The sequence below is a fragment of the Acomys minous genome (genome assembly GCF_964271855.1).
Source record: "Acomys minous genome assembly, chromosome: 13".
NCBI lineage: Eukaryota > Metazoa > Chordata > Mammalia > Rodentia > Muridae > Acomys > Acomys minous.
In genome coordinates this window covers 16,453,175-16,476,877 of record NC_140495.1, presented here as the reverse complement: position 1 = coordinate 16,476,877, position 23,703 = coordinate 16,453,175, and the positions used below count along the sequence as shown (strand labels likewise).

At 43.9% G+C, this 23,703-nt stretch overlaps 1 protein-coding gene across 1 annotated transcript in view; it reads right to left on the bottom strand.

Moving 5' to 3' along the window:
* The window catches only part of RAD54L2 (RAD54 like 2), a 93,531-nt gene that overhangs the window by 7,824 nt on the left and 62,004 nt on the right, over positions 1–23,703 (bottom strand). The window contains exons 6-21 of the mRNA XM_084752573.1: positions 23,255–23,481; positions 22,196–22,378; positions 21,765–21,898; positions 20,489–20,685; positions 17,750–18,092; positions 16,846–17,023; positions 15,049–15,300; positions 14,712–14,830; positions 12,919–13,037; positions 10,508–10,607; positions 9,398–9,603; positions 8,844–9,016; positions 7,577–7,773; positions 5,398–5,597; positions 3,558–3,647; positions 1,039–1,131 (exon numbers count right to left, since the gene is read on the bottom strand). Of these exons, the coding sequence (XP_084608699.1) occupies positions 1,039–1,131; positions 3,558–3,647; positions 5,398–5,597; positions 7,577–7,773; positions 8,844–9,016; positions 9,398–9,603; positions 10,508–10,607; positions 12,919–13,037; positions 14,712–14,830; positions 15,049–15,300; positions 16,846–17,023; positions 17,750–18,092; positions 20,489–20,685; positions 21,765–21,898; positions 22,196–22,378; positions 23,255–23,481 (2,811 nt within the window). The remainder of the gene's footprint in view (positions 1–1,038; positions 1,132–3,557; positions 3,648–5,397; positions 5,598–7,576; positions 7,774–8,843; positions 9,017–9,397; positions 9,604–10,507; positions 10,608–12,918; positions 13,038–14,711; positions 14,831–15,048; positions 15,301–16,845; positions 17,024–17,749; positions 18,093–20,488; positions 20,686–21,764; positions 21,899–22,195; positions 22,379–23,254; positions 23,482–23,703) is intronic.

The following is a 23,703-nucleotide window of genomic DNA, read 5'->3' as shown; positions in this document are numbered from 1 at the left end:
ATTTTAAAAAGATATATTTATTTATTATTATCTATACAGTGTTCTGCCTGCATATGCACCTGCAGGCCAGAAGAGGGCATCAGATCACATTATAGATGGTTGTGAGCCACCATGTGGTTGCTGGGACTTGAACTCAATACCTTTGGAAGAGCAGTCGGTACCCTTAACCTCTGAGCCATCTCTCCAGCACCCTAGGGTTATTTATTATGTATACACTATATATAGTACTCTGTCTACATGCCAGAAGAGGGCACCAGATCTTATCATAGGTGGTTGTGAGCCACCATGTGGTTGCTGGGAATTGAACCCAGTGCTCTTAACTACTGAGCCATCTCTCCAGCCTCTACCTCCCCCCAACCCTCTTGAAACAGAGTTTCTCTGTGCAGCCCTGGGTGTCTTGAAACTAGCTCTGTAGACCAGGATGCTTGAACTCAGAGATCCACCCAGCCTCTGCCTGTTCAGTGCTGGGATTAAAGGTGTACATCACACTGCCCGGCCCCCAAAAACCCTAATTCTAGGAATGTGTCCCAAATACACTCACATGCCAGTACTAACAATCTAAATGTAAATCAACAGTAAACTTCCATCAAGGCATATCTAGAACAGAGGATAAGAAATGAAGTATATCACTAGTGTGTGAAAAAGAGTATATTATATATATTATATATATTATATATATACTGTATATATAGTGTATATATATTATATATAGTGTGTATATATAGTATATATTATATAGTATAGTATAGTAGCATTTATTTTTAAAATGCAATAAAAAACTATTCTTCTTCTTATTATTATTATCATCTGTATATGCACACACAACCCTTTACCACATATAAAATCTCTGTAAAACAACAAAGAGAAGAACTTCTATGGAAAACCAATAGCTGGCTGGGAGAAGGAGGAGATAAATCATTTTTCATCACTTATTCCTATATAATTATAAATCTCATGTTATTTATTCAAAAAGTACATTAATTATAAATAAACTGAACAGATGTTGTGTAGTCAATAGAAACTGAAAGTCCACTACACCTGAGGCAGCCATCCGACCGTCTTCAGGGGCCTTTGGTTTGCCAGTCGCCCGGACAGCAAAGATGCGGCCATCACTGGTGCGGATGTATGTCCCTAGGAGATACAAGACAGACCGTCAGGAGCCTGCACGGAATACAGGCGGCCCTAAGAAACTCCACGGGCTGGAAAGCCCTCTGAGATTAGAGCTCACCCGCACCCACGGATGCACGCACAGGCTCCTGCGATAAGGGAGGATAACTGAATTCTGGGTTCATAATGATTCATCTGTTCCATAAATATGAATTGCTAACCCACCACACACCAAGTTGTTTTAACACTTGACTGCTTAAGACAAAGAACCCGTCTCGTAGAGCTTTACCTCTAAAAACGAATGCAGGTAATTACTCCAGAAAGTACCAAAGCAATGGTGGAAGTTAAGTATGGCCTGTGAAAAGCAAGCTCTGTGCTCTTGGGCCCTCTGGTCTGGATCCTCTTTTTGGTGTGGAAAATGGACCCTGACTGCTTCAGTATCCTCTAATGCTCAGCTGAGGAAATTCAGGACCTATTCTCTGTTCTCACAAGGCACAAGCCTGTCTTGTTTTTCTTTAGTTCTAGGAGATCTGATGCCCTCTTCTGGCACTATGTTTGTACACACATGTGGTATACAGACAGACATATATGCAGGCAAGGCAGCCACACACATACAATTTTTTATAAGATGCCTTTATTTAATGTATATGAGTGCTGTATCTGCATGTATACTTGCAGGCCAGAAGAGAGCATCAGATCACATGATAAGTGGTTGTGAGGCACCATGTGGGTGCTGGGAACTGAACTCAGGACCTCTGGAGGAGCAGCCAGTGCTCTTAACTGATGGGCCATCTCTTCAGCCCATAAAATAAATTTTTAAAGAATTAAAAACAATCTTTTAATTACATTTATTTATTGTGTGGTGTGTGAGAACAACTAATGGAAGTCAGTTTGCTGCTTCAGTCATGTGGGACCCAGGAATGAAATTCAGGTGTGATGGCATATGCTTTTACCTGTTGAGTCATCTCACAGGCCTTACACCTCTTTTTTAACCTGTATTATTGTTTCACTTTAAATAAAATTATCTTGGAAAAGAAAATGTGAATTTTGTACAATTTCCACATCACAAAATATTACTCTTGATTTTTCCCCTTAGTTTTCCTCTTTTTTGCACTAATTAAAAATATAAAAATACAGCTGGGCTTGGTAGCTCGTGAGCCTATAATCTCAGCACTCGGGAGGCAGAGGCAGGCAGATCTCTGTGAATTTGAGGGCAGCCTAGTCTACAAAGCAAGTTCCAGGACAGCCAAGGCGAACACAGAGAAACCCTTTCTCAAAAAAAAAAAAAAAAAAAGTCACAAAACAACAAAAAAAGTAAAATACACCTTAGATTTCAGGTATAGTACTAGAAGCCAGCTGGACATGACACGCATGGCTCACTGTTTGACAATCCCTGCTCTAAGGAGAGCATAGTTAAAAGACTGAGTTCTACACCAAGAAGAGCCCAGGTAAGGCTAGGCAGTCATCTAATTCTATCTCTGTCTTTGTGGAACTTTTCCTCTAAGCCTAAAGGTACTTGATCCAGCGGAGGCTAGGGCAAAAATCTTCCTAAACATAAAGCCTCAAACAGCCTCATAGAGGATGGAACTCAGTTACAGACTACTATGAGGCTGGGTATGGTGATGTATCTGGACCTCTGTGAAGTCAAGGCCAGCCTGGTCTACATAGACCCTGTCTCAAAAAACAACAAAAACCACAAAACACACAAACAACAACAAAAAACTCACTACTGTAGAAACAAGCTCAGTTATTTGTATCTTGACACATTTAGCCTATCTTTTCCATTTTAAGTGGTCTCATCTTCCTCTGTAACGATACCAGAAACATACTTGGCTATTTATTTACTGTTTTCTGTTTGTTTGTTTGTTTTGTTTCATTTTGTTTTGAGACAGAGTCTCACTATATAGCTATGGCTGTCCTGGTAATCACTAGATAGATCAAGCTGGGCCTGAACTCACAGAGGTCTGCCTGCTTCTGCCACCCAAGTGCTGAGACTACAGGCATGCGTTGCTACATGTGGCGTCATATTGGACTTTTAAAAATTATCACACTAAAAAGTCTGTTGTGCAACACATCTGCACTAATTCCTAACTTGGGACCACCACTGTGGATCAAAGAAATTGTGTATAAATGACACAACGGCACACGTGCTGGCTTACAACCCACTCCACAATACTTTCCCTCAGTTTTGGTCTCTTTATGAATATTCACCCAAAGACTTTCCATTAAAGCAAAAGAAACAGTAACATGAGATCTCCAATTTACTTCTTTTAAGCCACTAACAATTAAGCTCTAAGTTCAACATCAGCTCATAGAAATGCTATCTTCTCATGCTTCTCTCAATTGTGCAGCTCTTATGGGATGCTTCCTATGCCCTCTCTAACTTAAACCCTAAGTATTTATTCTGATTCTCAGCTCAGCGTTCTCAAAGGCCTTGGCTAGGTTCTCACCTTTCGTCCCCCGGATGATATGGATGCTCTCACCAGCATTGATTCTTGCCTGAACATCTGTGGAGCTGTTGAGTCCAGGAATAACAATATCTAGTGAAAAACAGATGTTGCATTTAGATGACACAGGGCTTAACTGAAGAAAAGAAGGAAACTTAAAGTCTCGCATTCATCCCAGGTCCTATCCCAGAGCCTTTCTGTAGAGCGAGAATCAGATGGTAAAGCAAGAAGAACTTTTCACAACTGTCTCATCAAAGAATACTATGAAAACCAAAACTGCTTAGAAGTTTGGTCATCTTCCTGATCTACTTCCTTTGCTTTAATTAAAAATTCATAAGGGGGCTGGAGAGATGGCTCAGAGGGTAAGAGCACTGCTTGCTCTTCCAAAGATCCTGAGTTCAATTCCCAGCAACCACATGGCGGCTCACAACCACCTGTAATGAGATCTGGTATCCTCTTCTGGTGTACATGCAAGCAAAACACTGTATACTTAATAAATAAATATTTTTTGTTTGTTTTTCAAGACAGGGTTTCTCTGTATAGCCTTGGCTGTCCTGGACTCACTTTGTAGACCAGGCTGGCCTTGAACTCACAGCGATTTGCCTGCCTCTGCCTCCCAAGTGCTGGGATTAAAGGCATGTACCACCACGCCCAGCTATAAATAAATATTTTTTTAAAAATTCAGACAGTTTTAGTTTAGAAAAGAAAATAAGTTTGAATGATTGTTTCTATTTTTCTCCACTCTGAACTATTTACATGTATATATTCCACATCATTTTAGGCCCCAAAAGTGGCATAACCTTCCTTACTGGTATTGTCCCACAGCTCCTAAAAGTATAGGAATAATTTTAAGATTCAGTTGAGAGCAGGACATGGTGTCACATGCCTGTAACCCCAGCACTCTGGGAGGCAGAGGCTGATGAAACTCTGTGAGTTCAAGGCCAGCCTGGCCTAGAAAATGAGTCTAGGACAGCAAAAACTACACTGTCTTGAGGGTCGGGGGACAACTCATTTATTTAAAAAAAATATTTTCCCTCACTGGGCAGGGGTGGCACACACCTCTAATCTTAGCACTTGGGGTTTGGGGGAGGTGGAGGTGGCAGGCAGAAGCAGGTGGATCTCTGAGTTCAAGGCCAGCCTGGTCTACAAAGAGAATTCCAAGACAGCCAGGGCTATTACACAGAGAAGACTTGTCTCAAAAAACCAAAAAACCAAACAAACAAACAAATTAAAAAAAAAAAAAAAGAAAAGAAAATAGAAAAAAGGAAGGAAGATAAGAAGAAAGAAAGGGAGGCAGGTGGCAGGGAGAAGGAGTGAGAGAGATTTTTACCAGTATGCAAATTCTTCAAGATCAGGGAATCTTCGTTTTTACCTATAGTGCCAAATATGGTGCGGTCTACACAAAAGGTATTTAATGAACACTTCCTGAGTAAACAAAATCAAGTTACAAAAGACAACACTGGGCCAGTAAGATGGCTTGGTGAGTAAAAGTATTTTGCTGTCAAGCCTGACAACCTGAGTTTGATGCCCAGGGCCCACATGAACACTGTGGCACACACATGAACACAAAATAAATAATTAAGAGCAACTCCTGTTATTGCAGAGGACCAATCAGTTCCTAATGCCCACATAGTGGTTCACAACCGTCTATAACCTCAGTTCTGACCTCTGCAGACACCAGGTCCACACGTGGTGCACTTATATACATGCAAGCAACACACACACACATACACACACACACACACACACACACACACACACATACACACACACACAGTTAATGTAAAGAGATAGATAAGACAGACAGTCAGCAGCCCCAGAGTAGAAAGCAGGAATTCCCAACCTGTTGTGGTGACCACTTTCTGCACGAGGACTCCTGCTCGCTGCAAGTAGTTGATGGGGAAATTCATGGATGGATTTGTGCTGGAGGCAGAGCTTACGCTGCCACTGAGTGGGACATGCCGGGGCATCATGGGGATGGGGGTGGACTGTACAGGACGAACACTGGCCACAGGCTTTTCATCACCCTTCAGTGTTGGCTGCCTGCAAGAAAAAGACAAGCACTCGTACACTTAGGCAGAACTGCCCCTGAACTACTAGATTGCCAAGCCCTGTACCCTCAGCTGTTGTTGAGAAAAGCACCGGAAGAACATGCAGAGGCTAGTCCATTCCAAAGGAGACTAGAGGCATGACTGAAATATCACAGCAGGGAAAGAAGGCCAAAGCTTTCCAGAGATAAGCAGTTAGATGCCTCTCAGAGATGGAAGACACCATCTGCTCCTCTAGAAACTGGACCATCTACAGCAGGAATCAGACCTAAAGGGAAGATAAGGACACAAAAAACATAAAACAAAGGGCAAGCTCTTGATACCATTTACGTTGAAATCTGAAGGGCAGACTTTCCTCTGGCTCGCCTGTCTGATGCCACCCAACTTCAGGCCCCTCTACTCACTCCCTGACTCTCTTACACACATACCTCAAACTCACTAAGTTACAGAGCTGCCCCTCTCTTCTCTAAATCACTTTTCATGATGCTTCTGGCTCCTGTTCGGGTCAGTCGCCACAGTATTGCTCTAGTTATGACCGCCACACAACCAAAACCCCTGCACAAAGCCAAAGAGAGAACTGGCTATGCATCTCTTACTGACAAAATGTCACAGTCAATGGTGCATTCTTCCTGGTTCACCTTCCTGTCAACTAGATGATTGTATATGATAAAGCTACTACTGACTCAAGATCGAGATATCTCCATCCATCCATCCACCCACCTACCATCTTTCTCCTCACTCCGTCTGCATGTCTGTCTGCCCCTCTAGTCCTCCCTCCCCTTCCCTCACTCTGTGTGTCTGTCTGTCTGTCTGCCTTCCTCCTACCACCACCACTTATATATTCTTGGCTGGCCTCAAACTCATCAAGGATAACCTTAAAATTCTCTTCCTGGTTCTCTACATCCTGAGTGCTGGGATTATAGGCATACACTACCACATTTGCTCTTCTTATTGAGGATTTGTGAAGAAACTTCCTTTTGCTAAAATTTTAAAAATGTATTATACTTGGGCCAGTGGTGGTACATGTCTTTAATCTCAGCATTCAGGGAGACAGAGGTAGGCTGATTGCTGTAAGTTTGAGGCCAGCCTGGCCTACAAAGTGACTTCCAGGACAGCCAAGGCTCCCCAAAGAAAACCTGTCTTGAAAACAAAAAGACCAACTAACAAACAACCAAAAAAAAAAAAAAAAAAGAGTACTGTATTTGTTGGTATTCCCTACCTCACATCCTTTTGACTACCTGGTGCCCGTTCTCAAGAGTGTTCCTACACTTGACCTGGAATGGCTCCGTTGGTTCTTTGCACCTAAATGCACTCTCCTACGCCACGGGTGAATGCTTTAAACACAGTAAATTTTCAATGAATAATGAAGGAAAAAGTATTATTATTTTGCATGCATGTATTGTGTGTGTGTGTGTGTGTGTGTGTGTGAGAGAGAGAGAGAGAGAGAGAGAGAGAGAGAGAGAGAGAGAGAGAGAGAGAGAGAGAGAGAGAGAGAGAGAGAGTCAGGACATCCTTATGCAGAGGTCTCCTCCCACCTACATGTAGGATTCAGGAACTGACCTCGAGCCCTCAGGCTTGCAGACAGAGCACTCTATCTGCAGAACATCTTCACCAAACCCCCTGGCAGTAGGCTCTTTGGTCGTGATGTGTGAGGAAGACACCCGTCTGGGTTAGTATATACATTCCCATGTGACTCAAAGCTGGCACCAAAAGACATATGTTTTATACCATTCTACCAGAAGGGCCCTTTTGAGTAGCAAAATCAGCAGCTTATTTCTCCAGCCAAGGAAGTCAAAACTAGAGCAGGTCAGAGCACTCGTGCAGCTGAACTGCTTTGACACCTGACCCTAGAGCAGGACCCCCTTCTACAGCAGCTAAAGAACACATTGTAGATTTTCCCTTTGATTGAAACAGGAACTGAATGAAAGGACTTTGGGTCTAGACCAGCCAGACTCTCTTCCTCAGTTAACGCACCAGTTCCTCTGACTGAAGGCAGGGATGCTGGTCAGGCTCTGGTCGCTGGCAGGGTAATACTGCGCGTACGATGGGCGGGTATATGGTATTGATGTGCGCTTGTCCTCCTCATAGCTTTTCTTTGCTGCTTTCTTCTCAGCTTTGGTCAGTTTGTGATCCTTTCGGTTGAGGAGCAATGACTCGTGCTCAAAAGGCTCCTGGAGACACAGGAGATTTGAGTTCAATTACCAGTCTTTGCACAAACACAACTGATATACAGCGAGCCTTATTCTGGAACCAAGAAGAGGTTGGTTGTCTCCAACACTGAAAAAAAAGCCTGCTAATCGACAAACAAGCAGGTTCTGTCAATAGCATAATTCACAGGCTGGTGATCTGAGTTCAATTCCCAGAATGCACATACAGGAAGGAGAAGAGAATCAACTTTACAGAGTTGTTCTCTGACCTCCACATGCATGCCATTTTGGACACATGAGTTCATACATATGTAAACACATACATATACTCTTTTCAAAAATTAAAAAATGGCTGGAGAGATGGCTCTGATTAAGAGTTAGGAGCACAACCAGATGTAGTTGCATGTGCCTGTAATCCTAGTATTTGGGGAGGCAGAGGCAGAAGGATCTCTGTGAGTCCAAGGACAGCCTGGTCTACACAGAAGACAGCCAAGGCTACACAGAGAAACCCCGTCTCCAACGCCACTCCTCACACAAGAGTTAAGAGCACATACCACCTTGCAGGGGACCCAAGTTCAGTTCCCAGCACCCATGTTGGACAGCTCTTAACAGCCTGTAACTCTAGCTCCAAGAGACCCAACACCCCTGGCTCTACAGGTAACTACACTTGTGTGCACATACCCACACAGACACACAGACACATAACTAAAAGTAAAACTAAATCTTAAAAAAATAAATAGTAGAGTTCACAACCCCAACTTCTTACCAGTTTCAAATGCCTAAGTTTATACGTATTTCCTATGTACAGAGGAAATACGTAGAGAGTTAGAGAGTTAGAGTTCAATTGCATTCAGAACGCAGCCCTCTTTTCTGTTAGGGAGAGTTACAAAGCTCAGATGACTGGACATGGCTGACAAAGGTCAACATTCCAAAGTCATCTGGACTGGCTTGGAGGTGGTGAGGTCAGCAACACAGTCACACTTCAGACCCACTGTGTGCATTAAACAACCATGTCAGAAGGAAGCAGATTTGCAAACAAGGCTTCGTTGATGGAGTCTGTCATACTAAGGGCTTCATGTGCATTAGATTCTTACCTTGGTGATGAGGTGAGGGTACTTCAGACAGGCAAGTTGCAAGACTGACTCTTTGATCCCCTTTATATCCAAAGATGTTTGGGGAGCTGGCTCCTTCTCAACAAAGTGCAGCAGGTTTTCCACTTCCTTCCGGGTGAAGTTCAGCATTGGATTTAGATCATCCACTACCCGATCTAGCCAAAAAAGATAAGAACAAAGTCAGCACACGTCAAAGACAACTGAAAACGCTTCTATAAAGGTCAGCAGAGAGAAAGTGTCTTAAGTGACAGTAAGGAAAAGTCTTCCACATACATAAGTCAAAGGACAGGTGGAGGATCCTGGAAAAATGGAAACATAGAAGAAAAACTACTAGCTTCTATTATTAAACCTACTTTCCACAATTTGAGGTCAATTTCCTTAGTGGCCTGATAGAATGACATGGGCGGGACTTCTGCATTCTGTGATTCAAAGCCTGCCTGTGTCCCCAGGCCCTGCTGCTCCCTGTACATTCCCGATGCCTTATAGGAGAGCAGCTGGTATAGATGTGCATCTGCAATAGCTGGGAAATAGCCCACCTGACATGCCCTGCTTGGAAATCTGCCGGTCATAGATCTTCTTTTCAAGAGTATAATCAGCCACAAGGCGGTAGATGTGACAGGGCTTTTTCTGGCCATAACGGTATACGCGACATACTGCCTGAGCATCATGGCAAGGGTTCCAGGAAGCATCAAATACCACCACTCGGTTGGCACCAATCAGATTCACACCCAAGCATCCGGCCCTTGAAAACAGAAGTCAACAACCATAGAGCCCTTAGTCGTACAGATGCTTTTCTAATGAGCTCTGCCCTCTGTGACTCCTACCCCAGCACCACTCTGTCTTAATCACAATAAACTCAAGAATTTTGTTGTTCTGATAAACACTATGTTTGCTCCTCAAGCACTGAGCTGTGTGCCCTGATGTCCAATACCACAGTGTCTACAGCTCTCCATCTCTTGTAAAAGGTAAAAAGCCCTACACAGTAGCTCCAGAGTGCTGGTCCTTAGTGAGCAGGAACGTCTGCACATAACACATCTCCAGTATTTTCACTTTAATACCTAAAAGGGATGAGAGACTCCTATATACTAGGAGGGGTGAAACAAGCCTGTGGTCCCAATATATGGGCTATAGGGGCAGGAAGATCAGGAGTTAACGACCAGCATGGGCTACATCAGAACCTATTTCAAACAAACAAAAAAGAACCCATACGCTGTTGAACATTATGTTGGTAGAAAGCTACTGAGCCTGCAAAATACTTGTCATGAGACAGAAAACACCAGCCTTTTACAGTTACACTACACTTTAAATTTTTGTTTTGTTTTGTTTTGTTTTGTTTTGAGGCAGGACTCACTGACAGAGCTCATGGTGGCCTTGAACTCAAAATCCTCTTGCCTCCTGATTGCTGGAACCGAGTGCTTTCTTTTTAAAGTGTTTTTAATTTACATTCATCACATTATCTATGTGATAAAAGCACCCCTCGCCATAAAGCACTCCTGAAAGAAAATCTAATTATGGCAATTACTAATAAAGGTCTCAGAGAATGTTGTGACAGTATGATACCTCCATAACAAACCTGAGCAGATCCCTTCTCAGATTTAGATGACCCTTTGTGGTACCTGCCCAGGTGGCAAATTGCATAAACTCACCTCGTAGAGAGAAGGAACAGCCAGGTGGTGAGGTTGCTGGGATCATTGAACTGATTAATGAGCCGCTCCCTCTCAAAGGCAGGGGTGCTACCATCTAGCCCTAGGGAAAAAGAAAGACAAACAAAAATGAACACATGAGGGCAGAGAAACTCAGCAAAGTCACTGGGCAAATGTTTGGGTTTTAAAAAATATTTACTTTATTTTTAATTGTATATGTCTTTCTGTATCTGCAGAGGGTATTTACATATGAGTGCAGGTGTCTGCAGAGGCCCTAGGTATTGGATTCCCTTGGAGCGGGAGCTATAGATGTTTGTGACCTGCTTGACATGGATGCTAGGATCTGAATTTTGATCCTCTGCAAGAGCAGCATGAGCTCTTAGCCTCTGAGCCAGCTTTCCAGCCCTGCAAATGTGTTTTAAAAACAAACAGACGACAGCGCTCAGATCCATCCATCGGGCAGACCACAAGTCTATGATAATTTCTAGACATCAGCACTGTGAAACTATTCACATGACTCTCATACGTAACACAAAATTATGAAATACAGCCAGGCAGTGGTGGGGCACACCTTTAATGCCACCACTCAGGAGGCAGAGGCAGGCAGGTCTCTGAGTTCAGGGCCAGCCAGGACTACACAGAAACTCTGTCTACAATAACCAAAACCCAAAGATAACCTATAAAATACATTTCCCCTCTAATGAATCCAGATTTCCAAGTGCCTTAGACTCACCCACAGAACTTAGAAAATACTGACGCAGGATGCCATTCAGCTTTATTTGATACTCACAGTGAGCACAGGAACCCTAGCGGTTTTGTGTATTTTTAAACAGCGTCACTATACAGTCCAGGCACTATATATGATGGTTCACCTCACTATCATCTTACCTCAGCCTCTAAATGCTAAGTTTATGCCACCAGGCCCAGCAAGAGACTGGCTTTTTTTTTTTTCAAGCTCTTGATGCTAAGAGATTGAAAAAAAGACCAGAAGGATCAGGTGTAGTGATGTAACTTGGATCCCAGCCCCGCAGAGCCAGAACAAGCCCTAACGAGAGTCTGAGGTCAGCCAACTCGACATAGTGAGTTCTAGGCGAACCATGGCTACGTAATGAGATCGTTTCTCAAAACAAAACAAAAAAAGACTTAAAACAATGTTATTCATTAAGAACAAAAAGACAGGGATGGAGAGGTGGCTCAGTGGTTAAGAGCACTGCCTGCTCTTCCGAAGGACCCGGGTTCAATTCCCAGCAACCACATGGCAACTCACAACTGTCTGTAACTACAAGATCTGACACCCTCACACCAATGTACATAGATTAAAGTTTAAAAAAAAAAAAAAAAAAAAGAACAAAAAGACAAAACTCAACAAGTGGAAAAAACATCACCTTCAATTATGAAGCAGCATAAGAGAAGAGGGCTAACATGCGGCAAAGGTATGACTGCCAGCTGAGGCACTGAATTACTACTGTTCTAGGAAGCCTGGCTTTAGTTGCCTGGCACCAATGCTCTCAGGCAGGAACCCAGCCTACTTTCCAACTTGAGTTTTGTAATACTGAAGCACAGCTCACTGCTGTCTCACTGGACAATCCTATAGAACGCGCAAACTCTGAATCGCCGTTTCTCTAAATCATTTCTTTTGGCCAGTGATTCTCAAGGGTTCTTTCTCCACCCTCCTACCTTCATGGAACAATCTGGCAATGACTGGAGACATTCTTAGGTCTCAAAATTGAAGATGCTACTGACGTCAAATTGGAAAAAAACGCCACGGACAATCCTGGCTGTCTTACAATACCCAGGTCAAACACCCAAATGTCAACAGGATAGGGTCAATATTTCTCAACTTGTATTTTTTTATTGTTACTCACTTAAGGAATCCTTTTTCTTAATCACATCATGTCTTTCATGAAATATTAATATTATAATATATACATGTTTATGTACCTATAAATTACACTTCTGAAAAAAAGAATTTTGCCCCCACATACACACTCACAAACTTTTTATCTTCTTGGGGGTATTTAGCTCCCCACAGAGAAAATATGATCTAGCTTTATGCTTACTCTGACCTGGATGGTCATTAGGCCACAGTGTTTTTAAATGTTCAAAATTCTCATCTTTCCCAGAAGGTTCCTCCAGCCACACCTACACAGTGACTCGCTCTCCTTAGAAGCCAGCTTTGAGCCGCGCACGGCCACACCTGTTGTTGATCTCAGCACCTGCGCCATCTCTCCAGTACTAGTAGTGCTTCTTTCTTAAAAGTTGCTTCCCAGTGTCTCCCTATTTCTTGACTAATCATATAGTTCTACACACTTGAAGAAGAATGGAGTCAGAGAAAAGAAAAAAAGAGAGAAAGAAAGGAAGGCCTTAAATACATCTTGCCAAGACTCCAGAAATAAAAGCAGCAATACACTCACGGAAGTAGCTGACATTTCGAACCCACTTTTGTGCTCCTTGCCCCTCAGCACCAGGCAGGCAGGGCATGTCTCGTTTCCCTAGGAACTCCTCGATGAGAGCCAAGGTAGAAAGGCTCTGGCTGAAAGGGAAAAAGTAATTCAGATGGCTCCCAAGCCCCAAGGAACCTTGTTCTTATACTCCTGTGCAACCTTCCAAATAGAGCTCCCACAACCTACTCCCTATAAAATGGAACTCCACCGAAAACAACAAGGATATTCTCCCTAGCTCGTTATAGGAACAATTAATCATATACTTATTACTACCAACCCATAAAAACAAAACAGAACAGAAAAACAACCAACCAACCAATCAGCCAAAGCCACCAACCAACCAACCGAACAACCAACCAAACAAAAAACACATTTCTCTGATTCCTTAACCTCTCCACTGAAGATGCTGGGGTTTAACTCAATGCTTAGTAGTATTCAGTAGTGCAACCCAACACTACATAGAGATACAAATGAGTCTAACTGTGGGCCACAGGCAAGCTTAAGTATCTTCCTATGGAGACAGATCCATTTGACTGTTCTCAAAACATTTTGAGATCTGGGACTTGAAAAGCAGTGTGAAAACCAGGGGGGCATGTGTGAATCGCCACATACTGTCACAGGTGGAAGCCCCCATCTGAGGCTCCCAAACCAAAGTGTCTGTGGGGCATAATGTGATCAAAGCAACCAACTTCATGCCTGTTTCCTTGTATATGGTCAGGTCTTGATGAGACTCAAAGTCCCAGCCAGACTGAGAGGGCGACTCTGGCAAAAATCATGTCACTTACTTGGCCTTACTGTAAAATCTTATTTTAGAAAGGGCAGAGAGCAGGACAGAAGCGTCCGCAAATGTGCTCTATAAAGGGCAAGATAGAAAACATGTTAGGTTTCACAGGCCACAGACAGTCTTTCTGTTTGTTTTGTTCTGATTTTTGGGTTTGTTTGTTTGTGTTTTTATTTTTGTGAGACAGGATTTCTCTATACAGTTCTAGTTGTCCTAGAACTTACTATTTAGACCAAGCTGTCCCGGAACTGAAAGAGTTTCACCTGCCTCACTCTCCCAAGTGCTGGGACGAAAGCCACCACACACCACTGACTATTTGTACTTTTATTTTTTGAATTTCTTTTTACAAGACTAATGTAAAAACTGGTTGCGCTTGGTAATCTCACCTTCAGGGAAAATTCAACACCAGCCCAGCATCTTAGTGAGACTCTATCTCAAAAATTTATAAAATAATGCCAGGGGTGATGGCACCCACTTATAGCCCCACCATACAGCAAGTGGAGGTGGAAGAATCAGGCATTCAAACCAGCCTGACTATATAAGTGCTGTCTCAGAAACCCAAGGAGGGCTGGCAGGACAACTCAAAACATAAAGGCATTAGCTGCCAAGTCTGATCAATGCTAGAGTGCTTGCCTAGAATGCATGAGATCCCAGGTTAAACTCCCAGCTCCAAAAATTTAAAGTAAAACAAAATTAAAATTTTAAACATAAATAAATAAATATATAATAAATGTTAAGAAAAAAAAAAAAGCTAGGTTTGGTCTGGGTTACAGTCGGACTTGAAGATCTAGAATATGAGCTCCGATGTCAACAGGTAGCTTTCAATCCTTTCCCAAAGAAAGAACCTAGGCTGGGTGCTGGGATGCAGGAAAACCCTAACAGCAAGTGCTTGGGAAAGGCGAGTACAGGTATGAAGCTAGCTGCGCTCTCTCTGTAGATGCTGCACTCATCCCTTCATACAGACATGAAGCCCTCTTCTTACCTAAACACAAGGATCTTGTCCCCAAGCTTCACACTTTCTTCAATCAGGTGGAAAAGAAGTACCATCTTCGGAGAGTTTTCCAAGACTCCAGTCTGGTAATTAGTCAGAAGATCCTTGGCCTGCCATAGAGAAGTGAAGAAGACTGGAGCAGATCCAAGGCTGGATGAGCAGAAATAAAGTTCTCTCCTCTCAGGCAGTGGCCCCCGACTATACCTTTGGAGTTTTTTGCACAGGCCCCACAGTGCAGTGCACTGGTAACACTATACTCTCCCCAGGTTGGTCCTTAGCATCCCTCCTCAGAAGCGATCATGGCTACTGATGGCTCTGCTGGACTCACCCACTCATATGTAACGATGTTATTGCCTCGCTCCTGGAAAGGGTTAAAGCCAACTCCCTGTAGGAACTTGCTGTTGGTTGCTTCTCCCACGGAGGAAGCCAAAGTGTTATCTTCTCCCTTGACTTTTGTGCCCTGGGGTGGGCAGCGGGCACTGGTCCCTGCTGAGCCAAGCTCTTCCACATCTAGGTCCTGCTCGTTGGCTAGGTTTTCCTTCTGGAGGGCTTCATACAGCACATCAGGATGGTTCCAGATCTAAAGTTGAACAAAGCAAGGGTATAGAGCAGAGAGCATTGCAAGGGTGTCCCAAGGAGTATGGAGGCATGCTCAAACAGCTGCTCCAGTTCACACTGTATAGCCAAAACTACTGTACCCCCAAATCCTTCATAGTCATACAGCTTGCACCTGCTGGCCCTGATGACTATGACACATGAGTGGCAAGTGCTACTGTATTTGGTGTATAGTCAGAAAGGCTGTGTCGCTAGCACTTCAAGCTTAACTCAGACAGGGCAAGAATGCTTTGTTTTCATTGTGGGGTACATTCAGCTACTATTCAAAACAGATGACTATATGTAATTCCTAGGAAAAGCTGAGAATTCCTGGCAAAGGAGAAAGAAGGAAGGACACTTTAGCCCAGAACATTATCAAAAGAGCATTTTTGCTTTTATTTCTTGGCTCTGGTCAGGGCAGTGGCTACAAAAGCAGTATTTTGAAAGCCATGTGTCATGGCACTTGGAAGGCTAAGGGAAGAGGATTGCCAAGAGTTTAAGGCCAGTCAAGACAACATGGCCTTGTTTCTTTTCTTTTTTTTTTTTTTTCTTTTCGTTTTTTGAGACAGGGTTTCTCTGTGTAGCCTTGATTGTCCTAGACTCGCTTTGCAGACCAGGCTGGCCTCGAACTCACAGCGATCCACCTGCCTCTGCTTCCCAAGTGCTGGGATTAAAGGCGTGCGCCACCACTGCCTGGCCCATAGCCTCGTGTGAAAAGACAAAAGAGAGATTTTGAAATTCTACTTATTACCAGGTGTGGTGGCACACACCCATGATCCCCACACTCAGGAGGCTGAGACAGAAGGATCTGAGTTCCCAAACAGCCTGGATTATACAGTGAGACTCTGAATGAATGAATGAACGAACAAACGAACAAACAAACGAACAAGTGAGTGAATGACTGAAGAAACCCCACCTGACACCAGAGCTATAGCTTCAGCTGACTTACTTAAGGAGTTTTAATCAGGAACAATACCTAATAGATCTGCCAAAAATATAACCAGAGACACTAGGTCAAAGAAACAAAATAGGACCAAAGCAGGGATAAAAGGTCTCAACCATTAAATACAGATCAAACAGAAAGTACTTTGGATAACTTCACTTATTTTCTACTTTTGGGGGGCAGTATCTACCTACAGAGCTCAAAGTATCCTAAATCACTATGCCCTGCCTCAGCCTCCTTTGGTTAGCATTAAAGGCATATGCCAGTAGGTCTAGCCCTAGTCATATAGCAGTAAAAAACCTCCACCTCATAACAGTCCTCTATCACCCTTGTTTTCCAAAACAGAAAGTCAGTAAGAAAGGATGGTTTTTGGGGTTCAGCACCACAAGCAAGGCAACAGCTATGCTCCTAACAGAAGCACTGGGCATTGAGCAGTACCCTAGAAGTTTTGTGGCATACAATGAGGTGTCTCCAGTGCTGTTAATGGAGGCAGCGCTTCTTACTTGATTCTTCCTTCACTGAGGATTCCCACTAGGAATTATATGCACCCTCAAGTTCCCATTCATTTCTCCTGAGGCCCCCACTCACCTTGCAGCACACACAGAAAGCCTTCAGAGGATTCAGCCCCAACCAGCCACTGCTACCACAGTCCCGGAAACGGTCCATGAATTGTGTGTACAAATCCCGCTGGATCTGAGAAAGCCGCACCAGGATCACGTTCTCTTCTTTGGCAGGGAGGTGAATCTTCAACACAGTGTGGCCTCTCCTACAGAGGCAAAGAAGTGAGAAGTGACCTGTAGGAAGCACAGCCAGGAACTGTGCCAGGATGAGCCAGTACAGGGTAAACACAAGCCCGTATTCTCTTGCCACACCATCTTCTGGAAATCTCCTGACATGCAATGCATCCTTGTGTTAGAGCAGGATGGTTCAAAGTGACCCGTCCCAAGTCATGACTAGCTGAGTAACTGATGACAAAGGACCTCCAGGCTCTTGCCCCAATTCATCGCGCCTCTCCTATTCCATACCTGCCCCCCTACCAAAGGAGATGAAGAACTGCTTTAGGCTAGCCCATACTACATCAACTGGGATGCTGAAACTGGAAAAGTAATATTCTAGAATTATATTTATATTTTATCAAAGTCAGAATGCTAGCTCATTCTTACTTTTTTAAAACAAGTTAAAACAGGCATTTTTAGCAACTTTAGATAATGCTGTCTTGAGCTTGCTTTGTAGCCCATGCTGGCCTCAAACATAACTCAACTCATGCTCTTGAACGCTGGGAGACATGTGCCACCACAGTCAACAAGGATAACTTTGAGTCAAGTGCTTACAGGCCAGACTTCCAGACTAGAAACAGTGCATCCACCATCTGCCACTCTTTCAGTTTCACAGCTGTCCCACGAGGAAGAGTCCTCCAGTGGAAACATTTCCCTGTTATAATAGCTTTGGCATACCCAATGCCCCGCTAAGAATTCAGAAAACAAGGCCTCACCTCTGCACAAAGCCCTCCAGGAGGCTGTGCAAAACATGGCTCCGGTAGCGCATGAGGCGGACATCCTGAGGTGTGCTGTCAATACACTGCCCGTTCAGGATAGGGCGTTCGAACATGTTGCTGAACTCCTGACGGGTACCAAGGAAATCTGGGCGCACAAAGTCCACCATGCACCAGTACTCAATGAGGTTGTTCTGTAGAGGGTACCCAGTCAGCACCACCCGCCGACGAGAACGTATGTTCTTCAGAGCCTGTGAGGTGCTGGCTTGGCAATTTTTGATGCGGTGTCCCTCGTCACAAATCACCACATCGGGACCAGGGCGACATAAGGCCTTCTCAAACTCTAAGGAGGGAAGAGGATCCGGAGTCAGAGGGTGAGAGGGCCCGCTCTTGGGCAATAATATGAGAAGCAGGGGAGAACCCTGGAAGAGACAGAAGAAATGAAGGAAGCAGGGAAGCAGAGCAAGAGTCAGCCCCATTGGTAAAAGGGAACCAGCCAGACAAGCTCCTGCGTGTCTTGTGTGATGCTAACCTGGCCACTGACTCTTGCATGCACAGCTTCTTATCCCCACTCCTTTCCTTACTTCACTAATTCACTTTAAATTTTCATTGTCAAGCTAAAAGTAGAAATTACTTGTAACCCTAGGGTTTAAATCAGTTGGAGAGCGAAGAGGGGAGTCTTCACAAATTGTGAGCCTAGGATTGAAAATACAGCTGGGTGAAATCCATAGTAATAATTCAGACACCACAGTGGGCTCCTGCTATCCAGCATTTTGGGTCCTTCTGAAGGCTGACAGGAGCTTGTTAAAGACAACATCTCACAGTTATTCACCAGGTACTGCTAAAAGGCACATTCACCCCAGCTTTCTCTACCACAGAAGCAAAGCCAGAACATACAGACCACAGAATGAAGACATAAAATGAATGGCTTCTAAATCCTTAAAAACTTTCAATGAACGAAGGCTCTTTAAAATAGAATGGACATCCACAAGTCAGTTCTTCTTAGATACCTCATCACAGAAGCTCTCCTGGCAAAGGGCAATTAGCACAAAGACCCACAATGGGTTACCATGCAGAGAATAAGAAACTGGTGTTTCTCATCTATGAATGGAATGTACATATCACAGACAGACAGACAGACAGACCCATGCATGCATGCACAGCTCAGGGATCTTTGTGGAAGAGAAGGTAGAAAGACTGTAAGAGACAGAGATGGTAGATAACTTCAAGGAATAGATGTTTTCTGGACATAACAGACCAACTGGACGTAGAGACTCACAATTACTGTGACAGATACACAAAACCTGGGTGAATTCAAGCCAGGCAAACTCCCCACGTAGGGAAGGAAAGGTGGGCAGGAATCCCAACACTAGCTGAGAAGCTACCGGTATTTGGTAGCTACTGGGAGAGGGCCAGTCAGTTTTCTTTAATGATATCACCCCTGGAGGGCCCACCACATCCATCCCAAGAGCAACAAAAACTGAATTTGAGCTGCAGGGATAGGGGCAGGGAGGTGAGGGTGGAGAGGGCAGGCCTGAGAGGAGTTGGAGGAGGAAGGTAAATGTGACTAAAATACTTTATGTGAAATTTTCAAAGACTTTTGGATGTATTCATTTTATTTTAATAGTGAGTGTCTGTATGTTTGTGCACCATGTGCATACTTTTGTGCCTAGAGAGGTCAGAAGAAGGTATTGGATCCCCTGAAACTAGAGTGAACTACCAGTGGGCACAGAGAACAGCCTGTGCCCTCTAGAAGAGCAACAAGTGCTCTTTGTTCCCCTTTGGCTTTTTTGTTTTGTTTTGTTTTTGAGACAGGGTTTCTCTGTGTAGACTTGGCTGTCCTGGACACACTTTATGTATACAATGTTCTGCTCTATGTGTGCCTGCAGGCCAGAAGAGGGCACCAGATCTCATTACAGATGGTCATGAGTCACCATATGGTTGTAGGAATTGAACTCAGGACCTCTGGAAAAGCAGCCAATGCACTTAACCTCTGAGTCCTCTCTCCAGCCCTGACCCAGTTTTAGTTTTGTTTTGTTTTGTTTTTTCCCCAAGGCAGGGTTTCTCTGTGTAGCCTTGGCTGTCCTGGACTCGCTTTGTAGACCAAGCTGGCCTTGAATTCACAGTGACCCGTGTGCCTCTGCTTTCCTAAGTGCTGGGATTATGGGTGTAGGCCACCACGCCAGGCTCCCAATTTTTTTTTTTAAGATAGAATAGAATAGTTTTATAAATCTGCAAATAGCATTACTCTTCTATCTTTATATTAGCTTTAGAGGATTTTTTGTTTGTTTTGTTTAAGACAGGTTCTCACTATGTATCCTGGAACTCACTGTCCTGGAACTCTCTATATAAAAAGGGATGGCCTCAAACTCACAAAGACCTGCCTGTCTCTGCCTCAAGTGCTAGGATTTAAGTATGTAATCCATTATGGCTAGCCCTTATATGAATATAAACAATTTATGCTTTCTTAATACTTTCTCATAGTATCTCTATGAACTGGTAATGGCAGTGGTTGCTTTCTCAACTGTCCTGTGAGTCAGACCCAAACACAAAGACAAGGAAAGTCTTCTGAGCCCAGATGTGGCTTGTAGAAAATGTATCATTTTCTAAAAGGCACTGAAGGTTGTCCCACCAAGCTAGCTTTTTTCATGGTAACAATTCAGATCACAGCTAACTGGTAATATTGGCCACTTTCACCCCTGCCATAGCAGAGGACCATCTCCGGGGTAAGCCACCCACCTCTCCGAAACTCCTGCTGCCGATCTTCTTCATCCAGATCAATGATGACTGGGTGAGAGCGTTTCTTGGTTTTCTTCGGTCTACTTGTGGTGAAGGACTTCTTCAGAGTGAGCAGTCTGTACATTTCATACCCCATCAGCAGCACTCCACCCTCCGAAATCCAATCAGCTGTTACTTTAGCACGGGATGCCACTGTCCTGCAGGAGTGAGAAGAGAGAACTGTGTGAGATAGGAACTGTTCTATAAAGTTGGCTTTTAGTTTCTAAGAAAGGAAGCATCATTGCCTCTGCTGCTAATCAAGAAGAATTCTTTAATCAAAGCTGCATTGACTTATATTTGGAATACTTTATTGGCAAAAATTTCATTTGGCAGCAAGCATAAGATGAATTAGCTAACCAAAAACTTTCCTAGTATCCCAGAAATACTAATTTATACTGGACTGGATCATGGAAGATGGCTGAACCAGTGAGAAGAGGGCAAAAAAAAAGCTAAGCCCTTGCACATCTACCTACAGTTACAAGGCAACATTCTAGAGAGCGTTGCAGGTAATTCCTGTAGTAATGCAAGTCATGGGAAAAAGGGCAACACTTCACCTGACCAGACAACGGGGAGCCACAGACCCTTGGCAGTAACTCCACTCAAACCAGCACTGCACTAACTGTATGTGAACTAATGCGTCTGAAATCCAACAAAGCAGTGCAGGTACCAGCCACCTGCTGGGTCACGCAGAGTCTCCTCATTTTAATGGGCATGACCAAATCACAAAAAGCAGTCTTTGTACCGATGAGACAAGGAAAGCATGGGTAGCTGGCTTGGTCCAAGAAGTCACTTTAGATTTTTAGAAATCAAGTTAACTTGAGAAAATGTAAATAGTGATTCTATTTAAATATAGAACATACCCAACGTTTGCACTTTTCAAAGTTTTAGAAATTGCACTATTAAAGGCTAACTACACACCAGTGTTTCAAAGAAGAGTCTGCAGTTCGCTGTATCATGTTGACTTTTACTACGGAATACACCAGAAAATGTGAACAGGCTACAGATGTGTTATGAAAGAAAAGCATTCTAGAGTAGAACAAAAACACTTCACACCTCCAAGGCTATGTAACTCTGACTTTACTCAACAGCTGTGTGGTGGGGGTAGGGGCGGAGGGTAAGCAAGAACAGAGAAACGGAAACATCAGAAATCAAAAAGAATCTGGGAAGACAGAGACAATATTTCAATAGTCCCAGAGAAGTCTCAAATGAGTGACAGAAGACGGAGTAGGCCACCTACTTATGCTCATCATTCAAAATATGAACTTTAAAGAACCGTGGCTGGAATTCTTCAGGCTTGCTGTCGGCTGGGAGGGCTTCAGGAGGCGGCAGCCACATGTTGAACTCTGCCAACCAATTCTGAAGGGTGTTCACCTATGACAAGCCCAAAAGAGAAAAGAGTTGGTTCCCCCCTCCCACCCTTTTCTCAACATGTATGTATGTACATGTGGAAGTCAGAGGACAACCTTTGGGAACCAGTCCTCTCCTCTCCTGCCACTATGTAGATCCCAGAATTAAACTCAGGTCATTATTACTTTAGCCAGTAAACAAAGCTGCCCCTCACTCCTAACACACACGCAGGCAGGCACACATGCACACACACTCGGAGCTGAACTCAACAAGCTTTTAGGTACCCAGGGATATTCAGAGGGGCGAGTCAAGAGCTCTTACCGGCACAATGGCTAGGACTGTTTTGGCTGGCGTGTGGCGGAAGAGGACATCAATGAAGGAGATAACTTGCAGAGTTTTCCCTAGACCCATGCTATGGGCCAGTATACAGCCAAAGCCACTACTGGTCTTAAACCTTTCTAAGGACTCCACTAGGTTATCGTATAGGAACCGGATTCCACCAATCTGACAAAAGACAAACCAGATAAATGTCAGAAACACTAACAGAGACAGGGCTACATATACAGTTTTACGCTGGTGGGAATGGTCACTAAATGAGCATGTACTATGCCAGGTGTCTGGTATGAGTGGGCATGGAACTGTCCCTGTACCCTGACTGGTCTATAGAAGTTTCTCTGTCACTCTGGTTGGTGATGGTCATCTTGGAGAATACACAAAGCAGCACTGCTTTTGTATAATGTCCCAGATGAGTCAGAGTCTTCAGTATCAAACTCCTGACCAGGTCTTTCACTCAGCCCGGCTTCTCTGTGTTTGAAGGGTGCCCCCTCTAGACAACCCAATAGCTCTTGTGTAGGAAGGTCTGAACTGAGTCAACCTCTGACTGTGTGGATGTCCACTCACTGGTCCTAGTTCCAGGCACTGGATCTATACAAACTCTTAACGCTCTCAACTTTCAGAAGCTCCCTAATGTCTGGCTTTCATATGTCCTCTGAATCTATACCTCTCAAGCTTCTCCTTGCTGATCCATCAGAATCAAGATGTGGTAAAGAGCTGAAGTGACTTTTTTTAGTATTTATTTCATTTTATGTATGTCCACTTGGGCCCATGTATGTGCATCATGTGCACACAGACCCTTCGGATATCAAGGAACCAAACCCAGCAGTGCATGCTCCTAACAGCCGAGCCATCCCTTCCTTTCCTCCAGTGAGTTCTACAAGACAGGCCAACCTGAGGTGTAGTTCTGTTCTCTCCTCACTATAATTACATCCAAAGGAATCAAACATCAACTGCATCAGGGTTTTCTGACAGCTACTCTTGGGATCTGACTAGTACTTTACAGGCTATAATACAATAGCCAACCACAAGCAATGTTGGCTGTACCTGATGAGGTTTCACAGCCCGTGCCAGCTGTGGGGCCAGGAAGACATTCTCCTCCTCCGGAGGGTGATTCAGGTTGACAAGGACCCGCCCAAGAGCATCGTGTTGGTTTAAGGCGTCATTCACATGGGTGCCACCCTTCTCCTCCTCCTCCTCCTCCTCGCTGACAGACTCACTGCTGTCCACAATGTGTAGAGTATCTTCCTCTCCAGAACTCAGCTCAATCACCTCTGAGACAGAAAAAAATAAAACCAAAATTCAAGGAGCAGAGCACTGTTGCTTGTCAGAGCAAGAGGGCACAGGCACTTAGCTGTCACCACTTACAAAAGAAATGTTGTTAAAGTGTCTTCTTTCAGAGACAAGTAAAGCTAAGGTAGCACAGGTAAATGTGCTAACCAAGTGAATAAGGACTGAATTTTTCAAAAGTAAGCCAAGTCAGGTGTGGTACACTT